The 27,671-nt window shown below is 37.2% G+C and overlaps 1 protein-coding gene and 1 long non-coding RNA gene across 2 annotated transcripts; one reads left to right on the forward strand and one right to left on the reverse strand.

The window, feature by feature from the left end:
• The first annotated feature begins 4,091 nt into the window (after positions 1-4,091).
• On the forward strand, positions 4,092-4,413 carry LOC133330751 (uncharacterized). The gene is made up of 2 exons (XR_009754357.1): positions 4,092-4,138; positions 4,229-4,413. It is a non-coding gene; the product is annotated as an uncharacterized LOC133330751 (long non-coding RNA).
• A 224-nt stretch (positions 4,414-4,637) lies between these two features.
• LOC133330744 (tyrosine-protein phosphatase non-receptor type 61F-like) lies at positions 4,638-14,932 on the reverse strand. The gene is made up of 7 exons (XM_061539156.1): positions 14,738-14,932; positions 6,447-6,620; positions 6,114-6,376; positions 5,796-6,021; positions 5,587-5,733; positions 4,922-5,505; positions 4,638-4,842 (listed from the first exon to the last, which is right to left on the reverse strand). The coding sequence occupies exons 1-7, from the start codon at positions 14,930-14,932 to the stop codon at positions 4,641-4,643; spliced, it is 1,791 nt and encodes a 596-aa protein (XP_061395140.1). The 3' UTR covers positions 4,638-4,640.
• Positions 14,933-27,671: the final 12,739 nt, after the last annotated feature.

A 27,671-nucleotide genomic window follows, 5' to 3' on the forward strand; every position in this document is an offset into this window, starting at 1 on the left:
TTTGGAAATTTTGGGTACGAAAAAGTAACACATTTAGTACATTTTGGACATCGGCGAAAAGTACTGAGTGGCACAAAATCCGTTGTAATTTGGATTTTGCTGAACAGATAAATCTGGAATTCTTAAATTTGGAGTTACGATTACTATTTGAAAGCAGGACTGAGGTAGTTTTGGAAATTTGTACTTATCGACTATGAAAAACAAACTAAATTTGGAACAATATGGACTTTGATGGAAAATTAATATTACTGTTAATGTTGTTTTAGAAATTCTTACTTGTGAGTATAAAAAGTACTAAATTATACTAAATTTGGTATAAATTGGATTTGGGTGAATGGATAGAGCTGAAATCCTGAGATTTGGAATAATGATTACTGTTGGAATGTAAAACTGAGATTTGGCGGTAGTTCTTAAAATTCATATTTATAAATGATTCTACGGTACGGTAAACGGTACTTAATTTGGTACAATTTGATTTTGTGTGGAATATGATTACTGTTGGAACGTAGAACTGAGATTTGGGGGTAATTTTTAAAATTCATATTTACGATAACTGCGGTCCAGGAAACTCTACTTTTATGTCATTAAAGTCTCTATGAGCGGGAACATAGTCACTAATGTGAGTACTCCTCTTCAAGAAGTCAAAACCAGGCGTCGTGTGAAGGGTACTTGCGTGACGAAAGTTCAGCGACTTCCAGGCATCAATTTCTCGGAGACTCGGAGGTTCATTGGTTGCATTCAAGGCTGCCTGGGTGTGCTTCTTAGCGCTCCGGTTGTCAGTATCGAAGCTGATCGCTGTACTATATTCTTTTTAGTCAGAAGTATCTTTTAATTGACACCTTGTCACCATACATATACAATGTAAGAATGGGAAGTACGACCGTCACATACAGCCAATGTATGGTCTTAGTCCCCAAGTCTTACCTATAGAGTTCTTGCAGGAATAGAGTGCTATGAGTACTTTCTTAGTGTGTTCCTCAACATTCCTATTCCACGATAATTTGTGGCCAAGGATTGTACCAAGTTATTTTGCTCCGAAAGGGATATTAAATTTTGTCTTGCAATTTTATTCGAGAATTATCGAAATCAATTGGAACCATATCACAATAATGATGAGGGTGATTTTTTAAAAGGGAACAAAATATATTTTTTATAAAGTAATAACAACTTTTTTATAATAAATACAAATGTTTTAAAACATTTTAAAGAAAAAATTATTTTGCCAAAATTATACCTGTACTTGGGGGATTAACGATATCCCTCATATGTAGGTACAATTTTAATAAAAAAAACAAATAAAAACTATAGTCAATACAATGTACATGAAAAAATTTATTAATGAACGTGAATACATGAGAATGAAATGGAAACTAAACATAATTTCAATTAAAAAAGAAAACTCTTCTGATTACAGATAAATAGATTATTGTCAACTAATGGTTGTTTTCTTTTTCATTTTTTGAATGAGAATTCAAACACATCAATATCGTATTGTGATTGCCAACATTTGACAGTATACTATTTAAAAAAATCTCATTCAATATGGATTTGCTTTGCTTGTTAATGCAAATTTTGTTCGTTAGGCTGGGAACAATTTAAAATGGCTAATATTTGATTTGTTATGTTAGGCAACGTCATTAGACCTTAAAATTTCTTTAAATTTCTTGGTGTCTGCAAAAGAAAACAAAAAATATTAAAATTATTTATAGAAATAAAAGAATAAAGGAAATTAATCTACATACATATTTAGCTTATGATTTTGGGCTTTTCAGTATAATTTTTGTTTTAACAGATTGAAACTGCATACATAGTAAATATAACAAATCTATCTTTTTTGTAATTTTCTTTATTTGCTTTGAGATTGATATATTTACTCCTGTCAGAAGACCAAACTTAATTATTCATGTTTTACACTCCTTGACAAACAGATATTTGATGATACAGATACATGATACAAATGATTTCATCCGTAGAAATCTTCCATCAAAAGAAAGCAATTGTGGTTGGAATGAGTGGGCTGCAGTAGTTTCTTCCAAAAATTTGAGTCTTATGGACAATTCGCAAACACAAGCACCTTAAGAAATAGTGATTGTCCGTATGACAAATTTCTAAGGTTATTTTTAAGAATACATAAATCATGGCTATTCCTTAATAGTACCGACAAAAAATATTAAACGGTTTTGAGAAGAAAAAAATTTGATATGGGTTTCATTTTCCATATTCACTAATGGAAATAACTCAATTGTCAAAAATCTAATGGTTTTGCATATGTATTATACATCGGAAATTCATGTCATTTATGTCACAATTTCCGACGGACCACCTCTGGCTCAAACTATTTCCAAACCTAATGAAATGTCTGGGTGGAAAGTGTTTCATTAAGGGATGTGTGAAGAAGGATTATATCGAAAATTGCATGTTCTTTGAAAAACCGTGATCTATTGGAAATATCGGGGAATTATTGGTTGTAATCTATATACATACATCAATATTCGTACACACCACTGTGTATAGCAACAATAATACAACAACTCAAATAAATATAGGTTTTTAATGTAATTATGTTTTTCATTTATTATTGTTGCGGTTTGTTTTCTTTTGTTGTTGTTGTTGGTTTAGATTTATAAGGATACATTTATAAAAATAAATCATTTATTATTTGTTTTTATTAATGTTATAATGTTTAGTTGTATATTCAGTATTTGCTATATAACTATGTGTATATGACATTTAGTATGTTTTAAATTTCTTTCTCTTCCCACTTGCTGTTTCGTCGTGTGTAAGTATGTGTGTGGTTGTATACTATTATTCAAAAAAGTTTTTGTATAAATTCTCATGGTTTTTTGTTTGTTGAGGGGGGTTATATATTTATGTATGGTGTATTTCGTATAAAATTTGGTGTTTAGATTTTGATTTTGTTTTTCTCTTTCATTCACTGCGTAACGCATTATTCTTAAGCGCTGAATTCTTTCGAGAATAATAAATAAATTAAAGTCATCAACTAACTTTACAGAGAATGAATTAGAGAAATATATTGTGTTGTAATGGGTTGAAGCAAAACAAGACCACAGTAAAAACATTAATTGATCTGCAAACAAAATACTAAAATGAAAAAAAAACAATTTGGCAAGATTGATAATAAATCAAATGAAACCAACAAATTCAAATAGGTCAATATAGTAATTTCATATAAATTTCAAAAACACGTTTTCACAAACGTTCACAAAAAAACACCTGTCCCTAATCGTTTTAGTTGATATTACTATAGCAAATTATTTTAGGCCAAAAAAGCTTTCCATGCTTTTGTAATATTAAATGTGGTTATTTATATTCACGATTTATCAGTCTATTGCAGATCATAATCTAAATTTTAAATATCCCAAAGTTTGTGTTAGCTTTTTAATTTTTGTATGTTTTACTTCATTGTGAGAATGTCTAAATATGCAAAACGAATATCTACTGTAGATTATATCTTTATAAAGTAGTATAATATTCAGAAATATAATTTTAACACATTATCTTCAACGTCGTCTATACCATCGTAGAATTGTAATAATTTAAAGTTTTTGTTCTTGGAAAAAACATCTTTTATAAAAAAATATTTGTATGTACTTATAAACCGATATGTATATTAAATAAATCTGTAAACAAACTACAACGCTTTGCGTGCTTTCTTATAATCCGAACAAATAAATAATGACTTTTAGATCAATCAACATAAGGCGGCGTGTTTTATTTTGTCAAGCATTGATTCTGATCTGTACAACATTTCCTTTTGTCGAATAAGAACACGATATTATGCAAAATTATCTAAATATTTTTGAAACTAAATGTTTTTTTAAGTAGAATAAAAGCATTTGAGTAAATAATAATGCTAAAAGACTAAAAAATTAATAAACAAATATGCAACATATTTCTTTACAATTCAAAAAGTATATACTATAAACAATTTTATTTTCATTTCGATTTTTTTGTAAAACACGCCAAATTTATGTCAGCATTGCTCAGTCGTCGATTGCAGTACAAAACTAGATTACAACAATCATATTTATTTGAACGAAATCATGAGAAAATGGAAAACAGTGTACATGTGAGTGGGTGTGTGTGCTTCTTACAAGTGTTATCCTGCAGCGTCTGTGTCTATATATGTATGCTTAATATGGTATTGGGTTTTTTTTGCAGCTTTCTTTTCATTCTTCTCATCATGTTTCTTCATCATCATGTCTAGTATGCTTTATATGTAATTAGAAATAATTAGTGTATGTGCGTTCCTCTAAGTTATATGATATAATAAAAGTTCTAATTGCAAAAACTTAGTTTTTACAAGTAAATATTAATAATATGTTTTGTTGTTGTTGTTCACTTTCCATAATATAAATAGAAGTAGAAAAAATTCATTTAGTCGATGTTATTTAATAATAGGTGGCAAAACAAAAAGTGTTTACTCTTCTTTTAATTTATTGTTCGTTACCATATTCTCACTCTATATTCTTCCCAAGGTCGTAGTTGTGTGTGGGCAACACAACACTTCGTTTTAACGGCCATTACACTAGCGAGAAAGTGATCTCTGCGTGAAATGGCCCACGGTAGTTGCTAGGTAAGGGGGAGAACATATTTACGCGTATTGGGAAAATAAAGATCTAGGCCCATTTAGAATAGACATAAACACAGATAACACCCACAACAACACCCGCTGTTATATAAGTAATTAATGACCTTCGTTTTTTCGCCGTTTGTTTGTTCTCCTCGTTTTCGCGCTGTTTTCTTTTGATTTCATTAACTTTTTGCTCGATATTCGCTTGACGTTCGGCTCGTTTACGGCGCCTCAATTCGTTGTCGGGGCTGAAAAATAAATAAGTAAATAAAATAATGTATATTAACCCCGGACACAAATTACGAGATTAGTAGTAGATTGCATTACCTCACTGGTTCTGTCGCATCAATACCATTCAATTTCTTAGTTTCTTGGTCCACCATCTCATTTGCCAGTGTTTTACTGTGTTGGTGATTGTGCTTTGTTGCCGCATCGTTGTCATTGACTTCCGCGTCAGCAACGACATGGTGGTCTTCATTGTCATTTTCAACATCACTGTCATCCTCCGAGTACTCGTTCTCATCGCTGTCCGATTCATGTACGCGATCTAATGGATTCTCCCGTGGCAGTGGTGGTAGCGGCCGATGTGTCATATTCGTAGCATCTGAATTTCGTTCATTATTTATGAAATTATTCAAAGCATCCTTGTTGGTTTTGTCATTGTCGGGCGCATACAAGTCATCATTGAAACTAACACTGGTCGGTATATTGGGCAAAGGTTTGTTTTGAGAATTGTTGCCGGCTGCTAGGTTCAAACGTAACGACCCATCGGCACCACTACCCGCCATGGGTAGAAGTGAATGTGTACGCGGTGGTAAAGGCGGTGGAGTTTCATCTAAATTGTACTCGTCATTTTGTTGGCAATGATCTTCAACTGAGTTGTACACCACTTCATTATAATTCATAAAGTTCTATAAAAGAAAGAAAACGAAAAAAACAGGTGGCATAATGCAAACAGCTGTGGACGGAAACAACAATTATTATTGTCATACCTGATCTTTAAGTAGTTTAATGCCTTCAATAATGGCTTGATATGAAAAATACAATTGGTCGGCGGTTTGTATTAATCCCATGCGATATCGACGTAATTCATACAAGACATCCTGCACAGAAACATTATTTACACCCTCTTTGTCAACCTAGCAGATAATCGTGATATCAATTACAAATTACTATCACATTGGCACACACGCAAACTTACCAACACCAGACAACAGTCAACCAGACAGAATGTGCCCGAACGACCTATACCAGCACTGCAGTGTACAACTGCAGGTCCTTCGTTGGGATCTAAAGCTCCTGAAGCTCGTACCTCTTTGAGAAAATATAAAAACGCAACTGGTGAACTGGGCACACCAAAATCGGGCCAGGTTGTATAATGGAATTGTATAATATTTCGACTTTGGTTCGATTGAAGGTCAGTCAATCTAAAACAACAACAACAACACAAAAGGGTTAATTATCATGCCATCTGCTTTTAGAGCGAATAAAAAGTATTCCAATAAAATATATATCTCACTTGAACCATCGAACACAAAAGTTTTTGTACTCTGTCCAATGTAGGAATTCTACAGTTAATTTCACTTCATTCAATCTCATTGCATTTTCGGGACCTTTACGCTCCGGCCAATACAAGTGACATTTTGGCTGTTTCTTTTCCATTAATTTGTTCAACATAAGAATGGCTCGAGACTTTTGTTCCCAGACCATTAACCAAAAATGCCCAACTGTATCTACAAGGGGTCCTTGGGTTAAGATATATTTACGTTCTGCCCGTCCCATCTGTAAATTGAATGGAAATAAATGTCGTATAATATTAAACGTAAATTTTTCGTAGAAAATTTATTTTAACCTTAACCAAATTTGCATTGATATAATCGACACTGCCTCTGTGCAGTATGATTCTAGAATGATCATAAGGATTAACATCGCGATATCTGTTTAAGCAACGGTTGTGAGATTTTTCTGATTCACTGGTGCAGAAATGCTTTTCATTCGCTTCTCGTTCGCATTTTTCGCGAATTTCCTAAAAAAGGATATAGAAAAATATATTAATGAATTAAGATTTTTTTATAATAATAAATTATTAATATCAAAGAAAATATAAGTTAGTTTTCCAATTTACTCCAATAAATATTTTCAAAACTTACTAAATATTAGTCATGTCAATTAATCACGTCGAATATGGAAAATGGGATCTCTGAGTCCAAGTTTTGATATAGCCCCACTTTAACCGTACCTCCCGATTTAAGGTAATTTTTATATATCAGCCACATTTTACAATAAAATTGGCAGTAATTGGCACAGAGAGTTCTCATTGGGTATCTATGCAAAAATTTGTCGACGTATGTGGAAGAAAGATTTTCGTGTATGCTCTTCGTGGTTTACAAGATATCACCTCAAAATGTTTAGTTTTTTTTAAGAATAAATAAGTTTGTAACTAAACATATAATTTCAAATCACATTTTTTAGTTGTTGTTGTAACAGGTTGGCTGTTGACGAAAGTTCTTTCCTGAAAAATGTGATAGAAGAAAACGGAAGAAGGAAAAGGAAAATATATTAATTAATTAATTAGGAATTCGGATTTGAAGAGGGTAGCCTGAGAAATTGTGCCACCTCTAATGGCTTTAGCCATAAGTCTATGGGCAGTAGACTCGTAGGCTCGGACGGACAATTGAATAAATGGTGTGTGTCGTGAGGGCTTTGCTGGCAGGAGGGACACCTGTTTAGGGTTCCGGGGACAATGCGCTCTCGATACGAGTTGAGTACATTGCTGTATCCGGACCTTAGTTGTGCCAGAATTGAACGGGTTTGCCTAGGGAGAAGCCTCTCACTTTCCGAAATTGCAGGAGGATGTTGTTGTAGGACTTTATTGCATCTGTAGCCATTTATGGCATCGGAGACCGCCAGTTGATGCACGGATTTCATCGCATTCGCTATCGACAATCTGTTGACGTCCGATGGAATGACGTCTTGGATGCCATCACGATAGCGCCTGAAGTCCTGGCGGATGTGTCGCGGAGGTGGATCTGCCATCACAGTGTGATGGTTAGGATGACACGGCAGATAGCATGCCAGCAGGAACTGTCTAGTCAACAACACATTATGTTGCTTGACTGACAGCATCCTGGTCTCCTCATGGAGGTGATCGACACTCGTCATCTGGACACACCCGGTTGCAATTCGGAGTGCATTATTTTGGGAAGTTTGCAATGATCTCCATTGTGTGTCGCTAAGGAAAGAAGTCCAGACTGGGGCAGCATAATTCAGGATGGAACGACCTATAGCCTTATAAGTCGTTACCAGCGTTTCTTTATCCTTGCCCCAGGAGGTGCCAGCCAAAGCTTTCAGAACTTTATTCCTAGCTTTCACCTTCTGGTTGATGTAATTGGAATGCGAGGAGAAATGAAGGAGGCTATCGAAGACCACCCCAAGGATTTTCGGATTATGGACGGTGGGGATGCGCCTACCTTCAACGGAAATGTCAAGTTCTAGATTGACTTCTCGCGTCCAGGAAGTGAAAAGTGACACGGTAGACTTTGCAGTGGATAATTTTAGATTGCGCTCCCGGAAGAAGTTGGTGATGGTGGCTAGATAGTTGGAAATTCTTGCACTTACGTCGTCAATGTTAACGCCGGACGAAATAATCGTACAGTCATCGGCGTACGACACCACTGAAACATCTGGTGGAGGAATGGGGAGTTTCGCAAGATACATGTTGAACAAAATGGGAGAAAGGACACCGCCTTGCGGTACTCCCATTTTGATCTTGCGATATTTGGATTTTTGGCCACGGAACTCAACGAAGGCCTGCCGCCCATTAAGGTAGTTGGCAAGCCAACGTTTGATATCACATGGAAGGGTGGAATTTGTGATATCGGAAATCAGCTCGGAATGATCGACCGTATCAAACGCCTTGGACAGATCTAGAGCTGCCACAATGGTCCGTTCAGGTGGTCGTCGCTGATTGAGGCCATTCGCAATCTTGGAAGTAATTTCTTGCAAAGCCGTTGTTGTGCTATATGATTCCCTGAAACCGTGTTGGTGGGGAGCAAGAACGAAATGCTGTTTCAGGGACGGAAGCAATAGAGACTCTAAAACCTTGGCTACTGGTGACAGAAGAGAAATCGGGCGGTAGGATTCCCCATTAGTAGCGGATTTATCAGGTTTTAGGATTGGAATAATCCGGGCAACTTTCCAAATGTCAGGAATTACCAACTGTGACATCGATAACTCGAGGACTTTGGTCAGATAGCCCAGCCCTATTGCTCCAAGCTTCTTTAACATGAACATGGATATGCCGTCTGGACCAAGGGCTTTGGATGGTTTGGATTTGGAGATAATTGCCTCTACCTCGCTGGATGTAAATGATAGTGGCTGCAAGTCTCTTTTAAGATTCTTGGATCTCCGGATAACTGCTCGCTTGGTCCTGTTCTGCGAAGATGGATGCTCAATGAATTGGCGGCAGAACTGCATTGCACATTTTTTGGCATCGGAATGTTGAATGTTATCGAAGGAAATAGCAGGGAGATTTTTATTTCTTTTGGAACCAGATAGACTCTTAATTGTGGACCATAGCTGCTTGGAATTTATGTTGCAGTGGTTAAGGTGTTCTAACCATTTAGAGCGCCTGTGCTCAAGGACTAGAGCATCTATTTCAGCGCTAAGCTGCGGAATTCTGTCGTCAGCGGGGCTTTCGGCACGGAGTTGGTCGCGTTGCTGTGCCAATCTGGATGCCCTGGATGGATAATTTGGTCTCATTAGAGGAATTCTGCCCGCAGGAATAAAGCGTTTTGCCGCTTTTTGAATAATTTCTCGGAAAATCTTCTCACCCTTTCTGGCACATACGGGTGGCGGCATAGGACTTAAGGAGTCCTCAATGAATTTTGTGAAGCCGTGCCAGTTGGCTTTATTATAATTCATGAAAGTACGCTGATCGGGCTCCACGAAATCGCTGGGTTTCTCTACCGTGACCAGGATGGGAATATGGTCTGAATTTAAAGCGACCTTGGTTTGCCAGGAAGTATATGGAAGGAGCGATGGACTGACGATGGAAATGTCCGGAGAGCTCGAACACCTGGCAGTGACTCTGGTAGAGGATTCCTCATTGATGGAAGCGAAATCGGACTCGTCTATCTGGTTTGCAATAAGAACACCGCGAGGATCATTTGGAAGTTGAGAATACCATATCTCATGATGAGCGTTGAAATCGCCAAGAACAAGTTTATTATCTCCCTGCAGCAGATGGATGATGCTTGGATGATAACTAGCCCCAATGCTGTTGACGGGCGGAATATATACATTGACAATTTCAATTTCAGCATCGTCGGAATGAACTGAAATGCTCAAAACCTCCAGGAAAGGATCAGACTGGGAAGGAGACGGAGGGGTAGTCAGAGTATATCTGACATCTCGCTGGATGATGAATGCGAGTCCCCCGCCATGGTCTCTATCTCTGTCTCGCCGAATGATATTGTAATTCCCGGAGGAGGATAAGGAACAACTACTGGTCAGCTTCGTCTCTTGCAAGGCAGCAATGAGGATGTTGTTTTCATGCATGAAGTTTGTGATCTCAATTACCTTATTCCTAAGACCATTACAATTAAATTGCATGATTAGGAATGAGGTATTTGGATCACTCCCCTGCATGGACTGCTGCTGTGGAGGCAGGCGGGTGGAGTTATTCGGCGAACGGAAAACCTGCCTGTAACGCTGTTGTCTGGATGGGAAGTTTTGAGCATTCGTTGTTGGAATAGGATGACTAGAAGGAGTGCTAGTCGGAACACTAGAATGAATTCTACTTGATGAATGGCTAGACGGAGTGCTAGCCGTAGAATAGGAAGAGAAGCTAGTAGAATAACTAACTTCACTACCAGTATGAGCACTAGTGGTCGTACTACTGGATGGAGAACTAGACGGAGTGCTAGCCGTAGTACGCGAATCACTAGTAGAATAACTAGTGGAACTACCAGCATTGGAACTGGTAGGAGTTCTGCTTAACGGAAAACTAGCCGGGGAGCTAGCAGCAGAACTGGAGGAAGAGCTAACGGAATAACTAGCTCTACCACTAGTACTCACACTAGTAGCAGTACTACTGGATGGAAAACTAGACGGAGTGCTAGCCGTAGTACTGGAAGGACTCCACTGGATTCTAGCGGATATTGCTGGATTGTTAGTGCAGCAATCGGCTACAAAGCCTGGATTCCAATTCCTGTGTGAACGCAGGGTGGTACATCTTCTCATATGGCACCAGTTTCTGCAACCATTGCACCTTACAGATGTCATATTTCTCCGTATTATTTCCCCGCAAACCGAACAGTACCACTTGGAGTTCTGGGCAGGTTGCTGAGAAGGGATGGAATTTCTCGGGGCTGTTGGAGTTAAGGTGCTAGATGTCGAAGGCTGCAGGCAACAGCTGGCAATGAAGCTGTGTGACCAGTCGCGGTGTGAGGTGAGACCTGAGCACCTCCTCAGGTGACACCAGTTGTTGCAAACATTGCATCGCACAGAGGTGGAATTTGCAGCGATGCTCAACGCCGGCACGGATTAAAAGAATGGCGAGCAAAGCTGCCGACATGAATTGCTCACCTGTGGAAAAAACTTTCGTTTTGTACAGCTGTCGCTGGGTTGACAATCCCTGGCCGAGTCGAACTCGGGTCGTTCCGGAGCGTAGATCCGATTGTCGTGGGAACGACATTTTTTAGTAGTTTTGGGTTATGGTATTTATTTATTATAACGCTATCCGACAACTGAGGAAATGTATCTTGTGCACCTCAGGTCATTGTCCCATAAGAGACATGTCGGAATTATGTCAATGCTGTAAAAACATCTCATTAATTATTGAAGTACGTCAGGCAGATTTACTGAAGTTTTTACAATTGTTTTCTACGAGAAAAGTTTACTTGGATGATTATGAAGTGTACATTTTTCAATATAAATGGTCTCGATTATAATTTGTCTTTAATATTCTGCACTGTATTATGGTAAAAAACCAATTCAGTTATGGCTCCATGTCAAAAAATTACACAAATCATTATTTATATGTTGACTAGTCTATCTGCGATTTTTCTCAAATGTACGCATACATGAATATATGTATATTAATAATTATTTTTATAATACCAATTACACACACATTCATAACATGGATTTATATATATCTTCATATGTGATGAACGTAAACTAATTTAAAAACTAAATAAAATGTAATGTTCATACATTCGTCGATGCCTGGGCATATAGGCATGCTAAATGAAAATAAAACATGTAACATCATTAACAATTTTCACCGTAAAGGCATGCATCAAATGTAACAACACAATGTTGTTTAATATGAACGAACAAGTGATGTATCTGGTGCATACAATATTAAACTCAATTATGCTGTTTTCGATTGTTTTTACGGGTTGATCTTAATGTATGATTTTCTAGTGTTATTTACAAGAGAGCCCATGATGATATGAAGAAGTTTCGTTATCTATATATGTGGGTTATAATAATGATATTATGTCAAAAATTAAAAGAAAGTCGTTATTTTAAACAACATTGTCTTCTCGAACTAAGAACTAAAAGTCTGCAAATTTTAGCTAATTTTTATAGGCCAGTTATTCAGTTGGGATGAAAAGTCACGACTCAAAAGTATTTTGTTGTTTCTCACTGATAAAAAAAACTAAATGTACGAAAACGTACTTTTTCAATTTTGTTAATACAAATTTTCGAGAATTTTTAGTTATTACATAAAAATTTTATATTTTAAAAACCCAAATTTACAAGGGGTTGTCGGCATTCGTATCGTATCAAGCCTTTCGTCTGGAAATGAAGATCTTAAAGCTAACGGATCTCATTTACACTCTATCAATTACGAAAATTTAAAATTATTTCAAATGACTGGCTATTTAATATATATCCTATTTAAACGATATTGGGTTAGCGTTTTTAGTGATTTACATTGTATAATTTTATCAGCGTAACCGATTTTACAATATGTGACTTTAAAATAAATACAAGTCAATATAAATAGGAGATTCCAGAGTCAACATCTCCATATCTTCGCAATTGTCATTATACATTACAACTAGCATATGCCCGCTACTTCGTAAGAGAATATGGGAATTATTAAAAAACCAATACCGACCATAATTAACACTTTAGTACCATTTAACACCTACCACTTTAGTACCTATGCTCTCTTATTGTACGTATTTCCAAAACTATCTCAACACTACACACCAAATCAAATTTAGTTAGTACACATACATACCAATTTCAATTACCACCTACATAATGCAATCCAATAGAGATCTTATTACCCAATTTCTGGATTCCAGCTCTATCAGTCTAAATCCAAATTGTACCAAATTTAGTGCCATTTAGTACACGTTGGTAGACATTTCCAAAATTTCATACATACTCCAATTCCATACCCCTACAGTGATCCTAACTGCAAATGTCAAGATTTCAGTTCTATCGGTTCACCCAAACAAAATTTGGTACCATTTAGTACAAATTTCCAATTCCCCAAAATTTAAATTGTACCAAATTTAGTACGAATTTCCTAAAATTTCTACAAAACCCAATCCTACAACCCAACAGTGACACTAAATTTTCGTATACATGAGTACACGCTTTCAAAACCACCTCTTATATCGACCCTACCGCTCAATTTGCATTCCAAATTCCAAGTTTTTAGCTCTATCCATTGACATGCTACGAAATTGTACTAAATTTAGTACATATTAGTACTCTTCGGATGCTTATAGTTCGAATTTCCTAAAAACCCTTTGCTACATCTATCCCTCAGTGACTCTCATTTTAAATTTAAGAGTTCCAGTTCACCAAATACAAATGTGACCATATTTAGTACATTTCGTGCCGCTCTAATTAGAATTTCCAAAAACCCAGCCTTATCTGACACCTTTGGACATATGTGGCGGAACTAAACTACAGCAAATTCGGTTTGAAAAACATGTTCAAAATCCCCCTAGATACCGAATATCGGGGGGTTCCGTTATGTGGGTGTTACCCTGAAACTTGGGTCAATATTATTAATTTTTGGTACGGACATGTTCTATACAATGAGAATCCAAAATGCCAAATTACAGCCAATATATTGGTGGTGGGTGCCGTTATATGGAGGCTACACCAAAATCGTGGACCGATATATCCTATTTGCAACACCAAACATTCTAGGAGTACTAGCAATGTCTGTGCAAAATTTCCGAGCTGTATCTTAAATATTGCGATCTCTATCGTGATTTGAATAGACGGACATACTTAAAAAGAACATAGAATTTTATTCTGATCAATAATATATATTTGTGGGGACCCGGGTGAATATTTCGAGGCGGAAGTTATAAAAATAAAATCGGAACCACAATTTTATTTTTTGTGAACCACAAAGAGTCGTATATTGTGAACAAGTTTATTTTAGATATTATCCTAATGTGTCCATGTAGCCTTAGAAAAAGGCACGAATAACCAAAATCGGTACTGCCCTTTTTTCCTTTTATACATATAGAAGATTATTATTTGTTTTTAAATGTTTTCCCTATTTTTTAATAATAAAAAAATATTGAAAATATTTTGTGATTAAATACCTATATGTTTGAAAATAATACTTCAAGGATTCAAATAAAAATTATATTTTCATTTCATTATTTTTTTTAATCTGAAAATAAAGGTTCATAGTTGACTGATATATTCTTGTGAATTCATCAGGCTTTCGTAGAATTTATTTTTAAAACGAAAGGAGCAAACGTACACTCGCCCAAACAATCACACACACACTCACTCATCCATACATACATAGTCACATTGGATTTCAAATACAACAACGAAAGGCCAAGCAAGACAACATAACTAAAGCAACAAATCAACAGAAATTCAATGAATTACTTAGTTCAAATAACGTGAAGAGTGGTTGGTCGTTTGGTAGTCGTATGGAGGTCAGTATTCAATTTTCGTTAGAAAACTGTTTTTGCATTGTGTCCATATAGGTATATAGAATTCCCTAAAAAGTGCTAGTGGGCTTCAAGTGTGTGCTCTCCGCCGTTCCGTGCTAACGGGTATGTGTGCGGTTATCCAAGGCAATTGTGAGCTGCGAACCATACCATATCACTGGCTGGCTGGTGGTTACATGCTTACCTGGTATAAACGCTGCCAACCATTGCGATCACTCGATATTTTATTATATTCCAATTCAATATTATTTGGTACTGAAGCAGATGCAGTCGAGGATGTTGATGATGACGACGAGGAGGTTTCCAATGGTGTTGTTTCATTGCTTGATTCACTGCCACCTCCAGACGACGATGCTGTTGAATTTGTTGTAGATGTCATTATTACAGATATGACGACCCGTTCGCTACTTAAATGTGGAAACGAAAGTTTAATGCTCCGGTTTCAATCTTTTTTTGTTGGCTAAATGCCGAGCTTGTGTGCAGTTATTTTTTAGTAGTATTTGTTGTTGCAAACTATGTCGCTATGCCTTTAATTTAATTCTGTATAGCTTCTGCTTCGACACTAGTCCACTTTTTAACACGTACTTTGTGCTTTTTCTTTTTATTATTTTCGTTCCTTTGTTTTTTTTCGAAGAAATTTTAGGAGCAAATCATCGGAAGGAGCCGTCAACGAACGACACACAAAAATTATAACACAGTCAACACCACAAATTATTTCTGCATCTTTATTTTGCAATATTCACATGAAATGACTGACGGACTGACTCCTCTTCGCACACACACACGATCGTATTCAAATTGTGTTATTTTATTTGGATATTCGCAAACAAAACAAAAACAAGCATTGATGTATTCATGAAACTCATTTGCGGAATGCTTATTTAGAACATTTGAAACGAAATAATGAGGAAATGATTACAAGTTTAATAGAATTAAATTCGCAATTATTATTCTTTCTTTTTTGGCAAATGACAGAATGAGAGTAACGACTACCTGAGTACTGGTTATTTGATTGTTTGCTACGCTCGCAAGTACTCAAACGAATTTAACAAGATATGCAGTTAGTGGAGCGCGTAGAATAAAGACAATGCTTACGCTGCGTTACGATATCCTATTTTGTTAATTTTAAAATAGTTGTATCTGGTTACTTTTTAGAGATCAATTCGATTATTCCTTCATTGGAAAAGAAATAATATTATAAAAAATAATTCACATAGCAATAAACGTCTTGTGCGATGAACCGAAACTTAACATTAACATGATACTTCTTACCATGGTACAATTATACAGAAAGGGCAGCTTGAGGTGAATAACAAAAAAGCAACTATGCACGTGTGGTTTCTTCTGTCAAAAATAAAATAAATATACGCAACAAGTGTTTGTGTTTATTTGACATTTTTTCAACACAAAACTAAAAACGCGAAAAATGAATGAAAGGTTACGATTTCTTCCCAAAATCCAGTAGGGGATACCATCAAATGTTTGTTTCATCCATAACAAAGTAATTACTTCCAGACGAACATGTTAAAAACAAAATTTTCATTTCAATTAAATTTGAATATATTTCAATTTATTTGACATAATATTCAAAACAATACACACATATACACAAAATATGTATTTTGATTTGATGGAACAAGCCACCTTGAGAAAAAATTGTAATCAGTTGGTAGCTGTGCCCTACCTTGTAATAGTACGTTTACATTAAACAGGATTTCGTCAATTCCTTTGCATATACGTCAAATAAATCCACATAAAGTAGGTTAACCCCGTAAAAAGTTCTAATGTACAAGGAGTTTTATAATTATACCATGCTTCTTACAAGAAGAAATTCTCAGTGTAAAATTTCCAAAGTCGAATTCGCAAAATGGAATACCTATTTATTGTGCCATGGCAGAGTCCATTGTACAACAAAGAAAAAATACACCTCTGTCAATAAAGAAAAAATACACCTCTACGCTGTGGGCGCGCTTTATTTGGGTTAAATGGCCCACACACGTCAAACATGAGCGTTCGATCTGTGTGAATCGAAGCAATGTTTGACGTGTGTGGTACGGTGTTCACACCGATTTGCCGGTACGCACACCGATCGAAAGAAATTAAATATTTTTATTTTTCGTTGTGCGACGCGCACATGTTTGACGTCTGTGGCCTGGTGTGTGGATATTTTCTCATTTGTTGAGAAATTTCGTGGAGTGCGGATCAGCGGACGAATGCAATACATATGTATTTGGAAGATTTTTTGATGTTTTTATACATATTCTACTGTGTGGCAAATAAAAATGTTTTTTCCCGGAATAAAATAAAAGTATTTAATACATTTATATTAAATAAAAATATTTCGTCTTTTTTCCGTCATCACTATCGCGGTTCATCTTCACGCTTCAAAAATAAATATGAAATGAAGTTTAATGGATCCGTTTGACGTGTGTGGGCTAGGAGCTTCACACCGATCGAACGCACATGTTTGAGGTGTGTGGCCCACATTAGCAAAATATAACGTATAGGGTAAACGCACCAATAGTCGGCACTTTAAGGGCTAAGCAGAATGCTCGCGTTGAGCCATCCGTTGCGTTAAGTGTTATCGAAAATACAACAACCACAAGGAAACGATAACACAAATGCTCGAATTTGTTGTGCGCTGCGCTTCGGAGTTAAATATATTTTAACTTTTTGCGGCGTTAACGCGATAACCAAAAACGCTCAACGCGAACTTTCTGTTTAGCCCTTTAAGAATTTTCGCTTTTTAAACGTTTCACCATTCCGAGTGCATTTTTTCCACGATATTATATTGAGGTTCATATGTTTCTCAATTTTGTTTACTCCCCGATGGAATACAAATTTGTTTAATTAATTTGTATTAAATTAGATTAAATTAATAATTATGTATAAAAGTGCCTTTGTGCCAATAGTCGGCACTTTTTCCAATTGTCGGCATGTTATGTTCCAATAGTCGGCATGTCGCATTTTAGTTAAACAAAAATTATATATTTAATGCATTTTTCTGCTATTTGCAATAATAAATGATTACTATGGGACGTTTCCATCAGTGTTATATTGAAAAAGTTATATAAAATAATATTATTTATTAAAATATTACAATTATAAAACATCTTAAGAAACATGATTTATCGTTAGTGTTGACAAACCTCATTGACCAAATGCCAAATTTTGACTCAATGAATGTACATAGTTCGATTAAATTTTATACAAAGATAGGTTGCAGTGTTATCGAAGATTATTCGAGGTATTTTTCATATTTAGTTATAGGATTTTTTAGTTATTTGAAGTTATATAAAAACGATGCCGACTATTGGTACATGCCGGAATTAGGTGCGTTTACCCTATACATAACGACGCGTAACATAACACAACGCCCAACGTGACAAATCTGCTTAGCTCTTTACACTTTCAATACAAAAAGTCGATTAGTTGAATGTCGATTTACTATTCCCTATTGTCACTGTCAAAAAATATTTTATGAAAAAAATGAAATTTAATGGAAAATGAAAAGAGAAAACTTTTCTACAGATTTTCCAACGATAAACCGATTATTCAACTAATCGATGATTATAAAAAAACCCCCCTCGACTTCTAGATCCCTAATCGTTATTTTCCTAAACCTCATTCGTAAACAATCAACTCCTTTTTAGTCTCCATCGCACATCATTCGTAACTTTCCGTCTTCTTTTTAGACTTCTTCTTTACCGGACATTTTGTCTTATCCCATCCCATTCGTAACAGGTGGAACGTTTTTCAATATTTCTGCAGTTGGCAATTCAGCAGCAGCATCATCAATCAAATCAATCAAAAAATCAAAATGAAATTAATGGGTCGATTGTGGAAAGCAACCAAACTCCAGTTGCGAGTTCAACTGTCAACGCAATTGAAATAAAACTTAACATTTGGTCTGTTCCAGTACTATTTTAATAGTAAATCTAGTAAAAGGGAAACATTTCAAAATTGTTCTCAGAGTACAAAATAATTTGAAAAGTTCGGGAACGCAAATCTAGTAAATATGCCAAAATTAGATGGCAATACTTCAAAATCAATATAACAGCCAATCAGAAGTAGGCATTCCTGTTTACCATTTTTACTCGACCAAATTTCTCGAGTAAAAAGTTTTCAAAGAGAAGGCCATTTTGTTTTGTGCTCTCTTAAATTTGAGTCAATGTTTTACTAGTTTTGTGGGTTGAGGAACGGTTTTCGAGTTGATGGAAAACAAGTAAAATAAGTAGATTATTTTAGGTTCTGGAACGGAACTATTATGAATATCGACTTTTCTCAGTTGCTGTCGATAATACTGTTTTGACATTTCTACAACTAGAAATATTGTACACAAACAAACAAATTAATAAAATATTTGAGAAAAGCTTATTATATGTGATGATATGCTCAGTGGAACTATTTTTTGATGATGAAAATTATGTTCAAGGTGTGTCATTTATTAGAAGGCATTTACGAGATAAATCTATTAGAACTACCATCAGCTCTGTGAGTAGATGCTGACGTTTAGAGAAATGTTCAATCAACTGCTCATATTAGCTTGAAGGCGTATTTTCGACTACCAAAAGATGCCGTTGTCTACATAGATGAAGCCATGATGCAATAATAAGGTGATGTATCACAACAACAATCTTTGTTTTTGTCTCGATTATCTGTCAAATTTTTCCATATAATATTTCAAATGGTTGGCAACTCTGCACAACGAATTCACGAATCCACTTTGACAGTTAATCAAGACATCAGCTGCGCTAAATGGACTACCTATTCATTGTGCCACGGATGAAGCCTTAAACCCTGATTTCCGAAAAGCTTGGCGGTCAACAGCAATTTCTCCCCTCTATGATGTTTTTTTGGGGGGAAGTTTTCAAAAGTCCCATAGCAATGACTTCAACCTTGGCATGGCTCAACCGACAATGTCGGTGGTTTTCGCCGAAGTTATCCGGCTAATAGAGGGAAAACTGTGTAAAATTTTGATTGTATCCAAATTAAGGGAAGAATAAATTTTTTTTTTATTCGAAAACTAAGTTCCAGGGTGTTGTCGGATGTATTGATGATACACGCGTACATATCATCGACCCAAAAGAAGATGTTCGCCACTTTCTGCCATTCATTTGGAATGCCATAGCAGTTAAGTTCTTCTGAAATGGCCTTCCACACATCATCGATAGTGGCTTTGGTTTGACCAAAAGTCCGCAAGCCGCGTGCTACATTTGGGTGAGCTTCCATCCGGGCAATAAGGACCTCAAATTGTTCTTTTGTAGTAATATTAACCATTATGGGAAGCCTACAAATTTCAGTTATTATAAGCAGCAACCAGAAATAAATGGTTGCCGAAAAATTCTATTTGAGCAACTGAAGTTGACAACAGTTACCATCCATAATGCAAATTTGGCAACTGGCAACGCAACTAAACTCTGGTTGCCATCCGTAATCGACCCATAAATTTAAATACAAGTTTTAAACACAATACGAAAATCGACGTAATTATTTTGAAACAACTCTAGTTTAGTAAAAACGACCCGATTTTTTCGAAATTTTTTAAGACTTTCTCCTATGGACAGATACCAACACCGGCTACGCGACAGAATCTCCTTTTATATAGAATAGTTTTCTGTGTAGCCGGCCTTCCGCCGGGGATTTAAGACTTTCTCCTATGGACAGATACCAACACCGGCTAAGCGACAGAATCTCCTACCTCTGGAAAAAATTTCAGAAAAATCTGATCGTTTTTACTAAACTAGAGTTAAGCCATTCTTTTACCTTTTAGATGATGATTGATGGCTGGCATCCACCATCCACGGCAGAGCCACCCCCACGCACGAGCCAAATGGTCCAATTGGCCGTACGGTCTCCGCTACCCAACTCAACCTTACCAACCCCATTTTAATCTTTTATGCACGGACAGAAGCACCAGACACACACACCAATCGATCGTAGGCCCTGTACAATGGTGAAAATGGAATGGATTGGGGAGCTTCCTTCGCACCGATGTAGCCCCAAAAACAAAACAGTTAAGTCTATCAAGTCTATTGAATTTGAATCTGTGTAATGGGGAATCCATCCTATCACAGACTGGTTGGGTAGCGGACGGTTCGTGCGTGTTGTTGGCTTTGCGTGGGTTTAGGAGCTCGGCATTCGACATCCTATAAGAATATGTGTATAATATCTTATGTATGTTGTATGTTATGTAGATATATTTTGAATGGGTAAGTTGGGTAAGTGCTCCTAAAGTCAGTACTCGGCATCTGTTGTCTATAATTTAACACAACTAAAAAATCCATCCTGCCTTGAATAATATTCAATAATATCGTCATCTAGTCACCTATCTCTGTGTTAAATTTCTCGTGGTTCTATCACCACTAGGGACAGTGCACTTAGAAAAAATTAGTGAGCATGCCGATTTTAAAATATTATTATTAAATATATTTTTCGATCGGATTGTTAGGAACATGCAGAGGAACACTCATGGCATAATAATAGAAGGTAACAGCAAGTGTTGTTGTACAACAAACGATACAACAACCACATGGACAATCCCACGACGGCCGGTTCTATGCACCGGATTGACTCGGAGGAATCAATCCTATTGCACCATTCTGTCCAGTACAGACCTATCTCGCTTGAGCTAGACTCTAGTGACCCATACATGGAATGTATGGGGGTAGCGGTCAAATGTGGTACCGCCGAGGTAGAGGTGCTTAACGTTTACATTCCGCCGTTAAATAGCTGTGCCCCGCGTTATTTGCCCGACATTAGTCATCTTTTGGAAGGCAATAACCGTCTGGTGCTAGGGGATTTCAATGCACATCATGAGTTATGGCATTCCGTCCTAGGTAATGACCAGAGGGGCATGGCGCTGGCCGCGCAAATTGATAGCTCAACGTTTTGCACGGTGAACGAGGACAGAGAACTGCCCATCCCTTCTGACGCTCGGGTAGCAGAAAGGAATTTCCGGGACCTGCGGGTCGTATACCCGAACTAAGACCGAACTTCCCAGCAGAGGCAGCGGGACTAGCGAATGAGCGTGATGAGCTTCGCCGTTCTAACCCTACTAACCCCAGAGTCAGAGAACTGACGTTGGAAGTGAACAGGTTAGTCGGCGACGTAAGCGGAAAAAGTGGCTAGAGCATCTGAAGTGTTGCAACATCAGTACCGGAGTGAGTAAATTGTGGGCAACGGTTAAGTCGCTCTCGAACCCTGGAAAGAAGGAGGATCGGACTTCTGTCTCGTTTAACGGCGTTGATGTGACAGATCCGAAGAGGTGCGCGTGTTATTTCAACCGGCAGTTTATAGAGCACCCCGAGAGTGACCGGGCGAAGAGAAGAGTGTTGCGCCGTATACGCTCTCTTCAGGTGGAGGAGGAACCACCACAATTTACGTTGGAGGATGTTGCAAATGTCATCAGGAACGCGAAATCATCCAAAGCGCTTGGTCCAGATGGAATCTCAATGGTGATGTTGAAGCAGCTTGATGAGGCAGGAGTAGATTATCTCACCAAAGCCCTCAACTTGTCGTTATCCACCCTAGTAGTTCCCGACGCCTGTAAAATGGGCAGGGTGGTCCCGCTACTGAAGCCGGGCAAGGATGCCAGCAAAAGTGAGTTATACAGGCCGATCTCACTTTTGTCGCCAGTAGCCAAGACACTTGAGGCTTTACTACTCCCCAGCATTCGTGAATGCTACTCGGTTGCTGATCATCAGCATGGATTCCGGAAACAGCATAGCACAACAACAGCTTTGCACGCCATTTCCGCACACATAGCAGAAGGACTCAACCAGAACAGGCCGTGTAACAGGACAGTCATGGTGGCGCTAGACCTATCAAAGCATTTGATACCGTCAGTCACGCCAAGCTGTTCGAGGACATCGAGAGAACAACCCTCCGGCCAAGTTTGAAACGTTGGATTGTGAACTATATGTGTGGACGCCAGTCGTACGTGGAATTCAGAGACAGGAAATCGAAGGCCCGTAGAGTTAAACAGGGAGTTCCCCAAGGAGGGGTGATATCTCCGGAACTGTTTAACCTCTACCTCTCTGGAATTCCACGCCCACCGGACGGCATAAAGATCGTGACATATGCGGATGATTGCACGATTATGGCGTCAGGACCAAAAATTGATGACATTTGCGAGAGGCTGAATCACTATCTCGTAGATATCGCAGATTTTTTCCGGTCGAGGAATATGAAAATATCCGCCACTAAATCAACGGCCACACTGTTTACCACATGGACAGCGGAAATGAGGCTATCTTTGAATGTGCAGGTCGAGGGGTCCACAATTCCGACCACTAATTACCCCAAGGTTCTAGGGTTCACATTCGATAGCCTATACAAGTCGTCCGCGCATGCCACAGCTATTTGCGACAAAGTCAGGAGCAGAAACAAGGTTCTCAAGTCGCTAGCCGGCAGCACTTGGGGAGCTGACAAGGAAACCTTGTTAACGACTTATAAGGCAATAGGCCGGTCTGTGGTAAACTATGCGGCGCCGGTGTGGTCCGCTACGTTAGTGCAACGCAGTGGAAAAATCTTCAATCCTGCCAAAATGCCGCCCTGAGGACTGCAACAGGGTGTCTCCTCATGACTCCAATAGACCACTTGCATGAGGAGACGAAGATCCTTCCTGTGCGTCAACACAACAAGATGTTGTCGATGCAATACTTGCTTGGGTGTTATAGGAGCAGCCATCCGAACCGCTACCTAATGGATAGGCACCCACCACCCAGGCATGTCAGGAAGGATCTCCATGATCTGGAGAGAGAGGTCCAGAGATACAAAAGGGAGCCTCTAGATCAACAGGCCTATCAAGCAGGATTGAACAGTATTCACACGGACGCAGTTGAGGAAGCAGTTCAAGAATATCGTGTGAATACCATTCTCGATGACCATCCGCCTGAGATAGCCGCAGAAGAGCAGCAGCTACCTCGACAAACTAGAGTGGTCTTGGCACAGCTGAGATCTGGATGGTGTAGCCGCCTCAATTCGTATTGGGTACGGATTGATGGAGAGGTCGACAATGTCTGCCCGGCATGTGGTAACGGACCACGTGATACGCTACATCTGTTTAATTGCCCAGCCAAGCCCACTCTCCTAACCCCATCTTCTCTCTGGACTCAACCTGTACAGGTCGCAGCCTTTCTGAATTTGGAGTTAGAGGCAGAACCAGATTAAGACAAATTGGAAATACACAGCAGTACTAGCTGCTACCACATGGAATTGTGTTGTTATAAGTTAGTGTCAACGTCATTTGACAGAAAAATGTAAACAAACAAATAAATTATCAACAATTTATATTTATTTTGAGAACGAAATATTTTCAAATCCTCAAAATAAAATTTGAAAAACATGAATGAAAATCTATCAAATGTATATATCGCTTCCACATCTTTCCTGTAATTGAGCCATTGCCACTTATATGTGTAACATATATGAAAATGCAGAGAATCTCGAGTTATTCCATGAAGAAAGATGTGCTTCCTCAAACTTTCCCACCAGGCATATTGAGTAAATTGAATACAGGATTGAATTGAATACAGGAGGAAAGAACAATTTCAAATTGTATGCGTTCCCAATTTTCCTGTTGGGTGATTTTTAAAAACATAATTTGTCAAATTCATATTGACACTAGTATTACGTTGGAATCAAATCAGCTGGGATTTGCTGTCGGCAGCAAAATTTATAAAATTTATAGGGTAAGTGCACCAATAGTCGGCACTTTTTTTCGCTTTTTAAACGTTTCACTATTCCAAGTGCATCTTTTCCACGATATCGTATTTAGGTTCATCAGTTTCGAAATTTTCTTTACTTCCCGATGGAATACAAATTTGTTTAATAAATTTGTATTAATGCAGATTAAATTAATAATTACGTAAAAAAGTGCCTTTGTGCCAATAGTCTGCACTTTTCTTCCAATTGTCGGCATGTTATGTTCCAATAGTCGGCATGTCGCATTTTAGTTAAACAAAAAATATATCATTAATCGATTTTCTGCTATTTGTAATAATAAATTATTACTATGGGACGTTTCCATCAGTGTTGTATTGAAAAAGTTATAAAAATAATATAATTTATTAAAATATTACAATTATAAACATGGTGCCGACTTTGGGAACCTGTTATCCAATTCTCGGCATGGCTAAATAAGGCATTTCAGAGGTTAAAAAAATTAAATTAAACAATGTGCCCAGTGGGCCACTTTTGGTAAGCAGAACTGGCGCTGAGGGATGAAACAAACGGAATGTTACGGTGTCCAAATTGACAACTCATGCAGATACCATGAAAGGCGTTGGTTGCTTAAAACAGCAGGACGGTGGACATGGAAGTCGTAATCCGCTAAGGAGTGTGTAGCAACTCACCTGCCGAAGCAACTAGCCCTTAAAATGGATGGCGCTTAAGTTGTATACCTATACATTACCGCTAAAGTAAATGGTTTATATTCAATCTCGGTTGGATTTTAAACTTTGAAACTTTAGTGAGCAGGAGGGTACAATGGTGTGCATGGAAGTGTTTGGCGTAAGTCGCCATTGGCACAGATCTTGGTGGTAGTAGCAAATAATCGAATGAGGCCTTGGAGGACTGAAATCGAGAAGGGTTTCGTGTGAACAGTGGTTGATCACGAGTTAGTCGGTCCTAAGTTCAAGGCGAAAGCTGAAAATTTTCAAGTTATAATTATAACAAAAGAATGCATTGCGCATTTTTTTCGTAATTGAAAACTTGAATAATTTTGAACGAAAGGGAATAGGGTTCTAATTCCGTAACCTGTTGAGTATCCGTTTGTTATTAAATATGGGCCTTGTGCTCATCCTGGCAACAGGAACGACCATAAAGAAGCCGTCGAGAGGTATCGGAAGAGTTTTCTTTTCTGGTTTATAGTCGTACTACCATGGAAGTCTTTCGAAGTGAGATATGGTAGATGGACTAGAAGAGCATGACATTTACTGTTGTGTCGATATTTTCTCCTCGGACCTTGAAAATTTATGGTGGGGTCACGCAAACTTCTCAACAGGCCGTACCAATATCAGCAGCTGGTCTCCAAGGTGAAGAGTCTTTAGTCGATAGAATAATGTAGGTAAGGGAAGTCGGCAAATTAGATCCGTAACTTCGGGATAAGGATTGGCTCTCAAGATTGGGAAGCAATAACATGGTTTACGTGCTCGTTCTGGGTAAATAGAGGTCTTCTGATCTTGTTCCTCGGATAGTAGTTATGTAACCAATTGTGGAACTTTCTTGCTAAAATTTTTAGGGTTGCATCGCAAGGTGTTAACTCTTTAAATTATAACGACTATCAATTAACAATCAATTCAGAACTGGCACAGACTTGGGGAATCCGACTGTCTAATTAAAACAAAGCATTGTGATGGCGCCAGCGGGTGTTGACACAATGTGATTTCTGCCCAGTGCTCTGAATGTCAAAGTGAAGAAATTCAAGTAACTATGACGATTTAGAATAAGAATATTATTAGTGATTGAATGCATATTTTTTTTAAACTCAAAACTACAAATAAAAAATGCCATTGCAAAATTCTATTGATAACGAACTATGCATGCTTAACCAAAGATTACAGGGAATGTACAAAGGCAAAAAAATTAAAGCCGAGTTTGATACAATTTGGAGGCGAAATAAAGAAATTTTGTGCAAGGCTCTGTCTCTCCAGAAAAAATTATAAAAATTATGGAAAAATCACATAGCCAAATTTGATAGATGAGCCGTTTAACAAGTGAAAAACTGAAATAAAAAATGATGGAAGAACAATATTAAAGCTACGAAAAAAAATTCTTTGTACATGATTTGAATGAGGAGGAGCATATCATAAAATAATTGGCCACTTTAAGAATTTGGGGAGATAAAGTATGGAAAATTAATAGAAAATAAAAAGGCACACAATTGCTTAGTTAAATATGGGATTTAATTCAATTCCATCGCATTTATTTCCATTATTCGTTGTGTCTTTGACATCGTTCAATGCGGTTTTTGCCATCATAAAAAATGTTCTTTTGTTTGTAATCTGGTGTAGTTGTTGCACCAAATTGCATCACAAAACAAACAGCTGCTGTTTCACATGCCGTTGTACCCATATTTTCAAACTTTATTTATTTTCTTTTAATTACAAAGTAGTTTTACAGCTGTTTTACATATTATTATTATTAAATAACAATAAAATTAATATAAATTGAAATAACAATAAAACATTTTAAAAAAATCTAATAATAATAAAATATTGAAAACGATTACAAAATTAAATTACAATGAGGCAACACGAATTTTTTTCATCGAATTAGTATCTAGTATCTCGCATGCTTCTCCCATTCATTCTGAATAAGAAGAGAATGTAATAGCAAATTTTGTTCACAAGCGAGATATCAGGAATAACAGCCTTACCTAAAATTCAACTAACTCGTTCGACGTTCCGTGCACAACATTTTGCCATAGTGTGGAAGTTGAATATTTTTGTACGCCCCGTCGGATTTTAGGTAAGGCTATTGTAAGGCTATTATCTACGTTCCAAAAAAAATTATTACAAGGTAGGGCGCAGCTATAAACTGATTATAATTTTTTTTCTCAAGGTGGCTTGTTCCATCAATCAAAATACATATTTAGTGTATGTGTGTGTATTGTTTTGAATAATATGTCAAATTTAATAGAAAATTTATGTTTTAACGCGTTCGTCAGATGTAATAGGTTTCTGTGCGACTGTAATTTGAATTTAGAATAATACTTTTCGTATTATTACCTTTTGTTGTATTATAAATAATATGGCGACATCATTGGACTCCATATTATTCTACTCCATAATCGAGAAGTATGGATGGCCTTTGTAAAAAATAATGAAATTGGAAAGGACCATTGTGGTTGGTAGGCTTCATAATCGGACTGCCAATATGTACCCCCTACATTTTCACAAATTTGACTTACTGATGGATTTACCTGTTTTTATTTCTTTTCATAAGTACATTGAGTTTCATTATTATTTTTTATAGCGGTGATCTTCACGTCTATATTTAAGACTGTTTTCCGATAAACTGTACAGTTATTGTGACCAGTTGGAACAATCATCCCGATGCTTACCATATCACTTCACTAGAACTAAAACAGAATTGTAAACCATTAAGGAGAA

Source organism: Musca vetustissima, unplaced genomic scaffold (genome assembly GCF_032173495.1).
Source record: "Musca vetustissima isolate MV318-11 ecotype Yass unplaced genomic scaffold, APGP_CSIRO_Mvet_v1 utg69497, whole genome shotgun sequence".
NCBI lineage: Eukaryota > Metazoa > Arthropoda > Insecta > Diptera > Muscidae > Musca > Musca vetustissima.

What these genes read in the sequence shown, in the direction of transcription:
- LOC133330744 (XM_061539156.1), bottom strand. Translation starts at nt 14,932, where the DNA reads ATGACATCTACAACAAATTCAACAGCATCGTCGTCTGGAGGTGGCAGT. An exon ending in TTAAACTACTTAAAGATCAG is followed by an intron (nt 5,506 to 5,586) that starts GTATGACAATAA and finishes TTTCTTTTATAG; the next exon opens with AACTTTATGAATTATAATGA. An exon ending in GATGCGACAGAACCAGTGAG is followed by an intron (nt 4,843 to 4,921) that starts GTAATGCAATCT and finishes TTTATTTTTCAG; the next exon opens with CCCCGACAACGAATTGAGGC.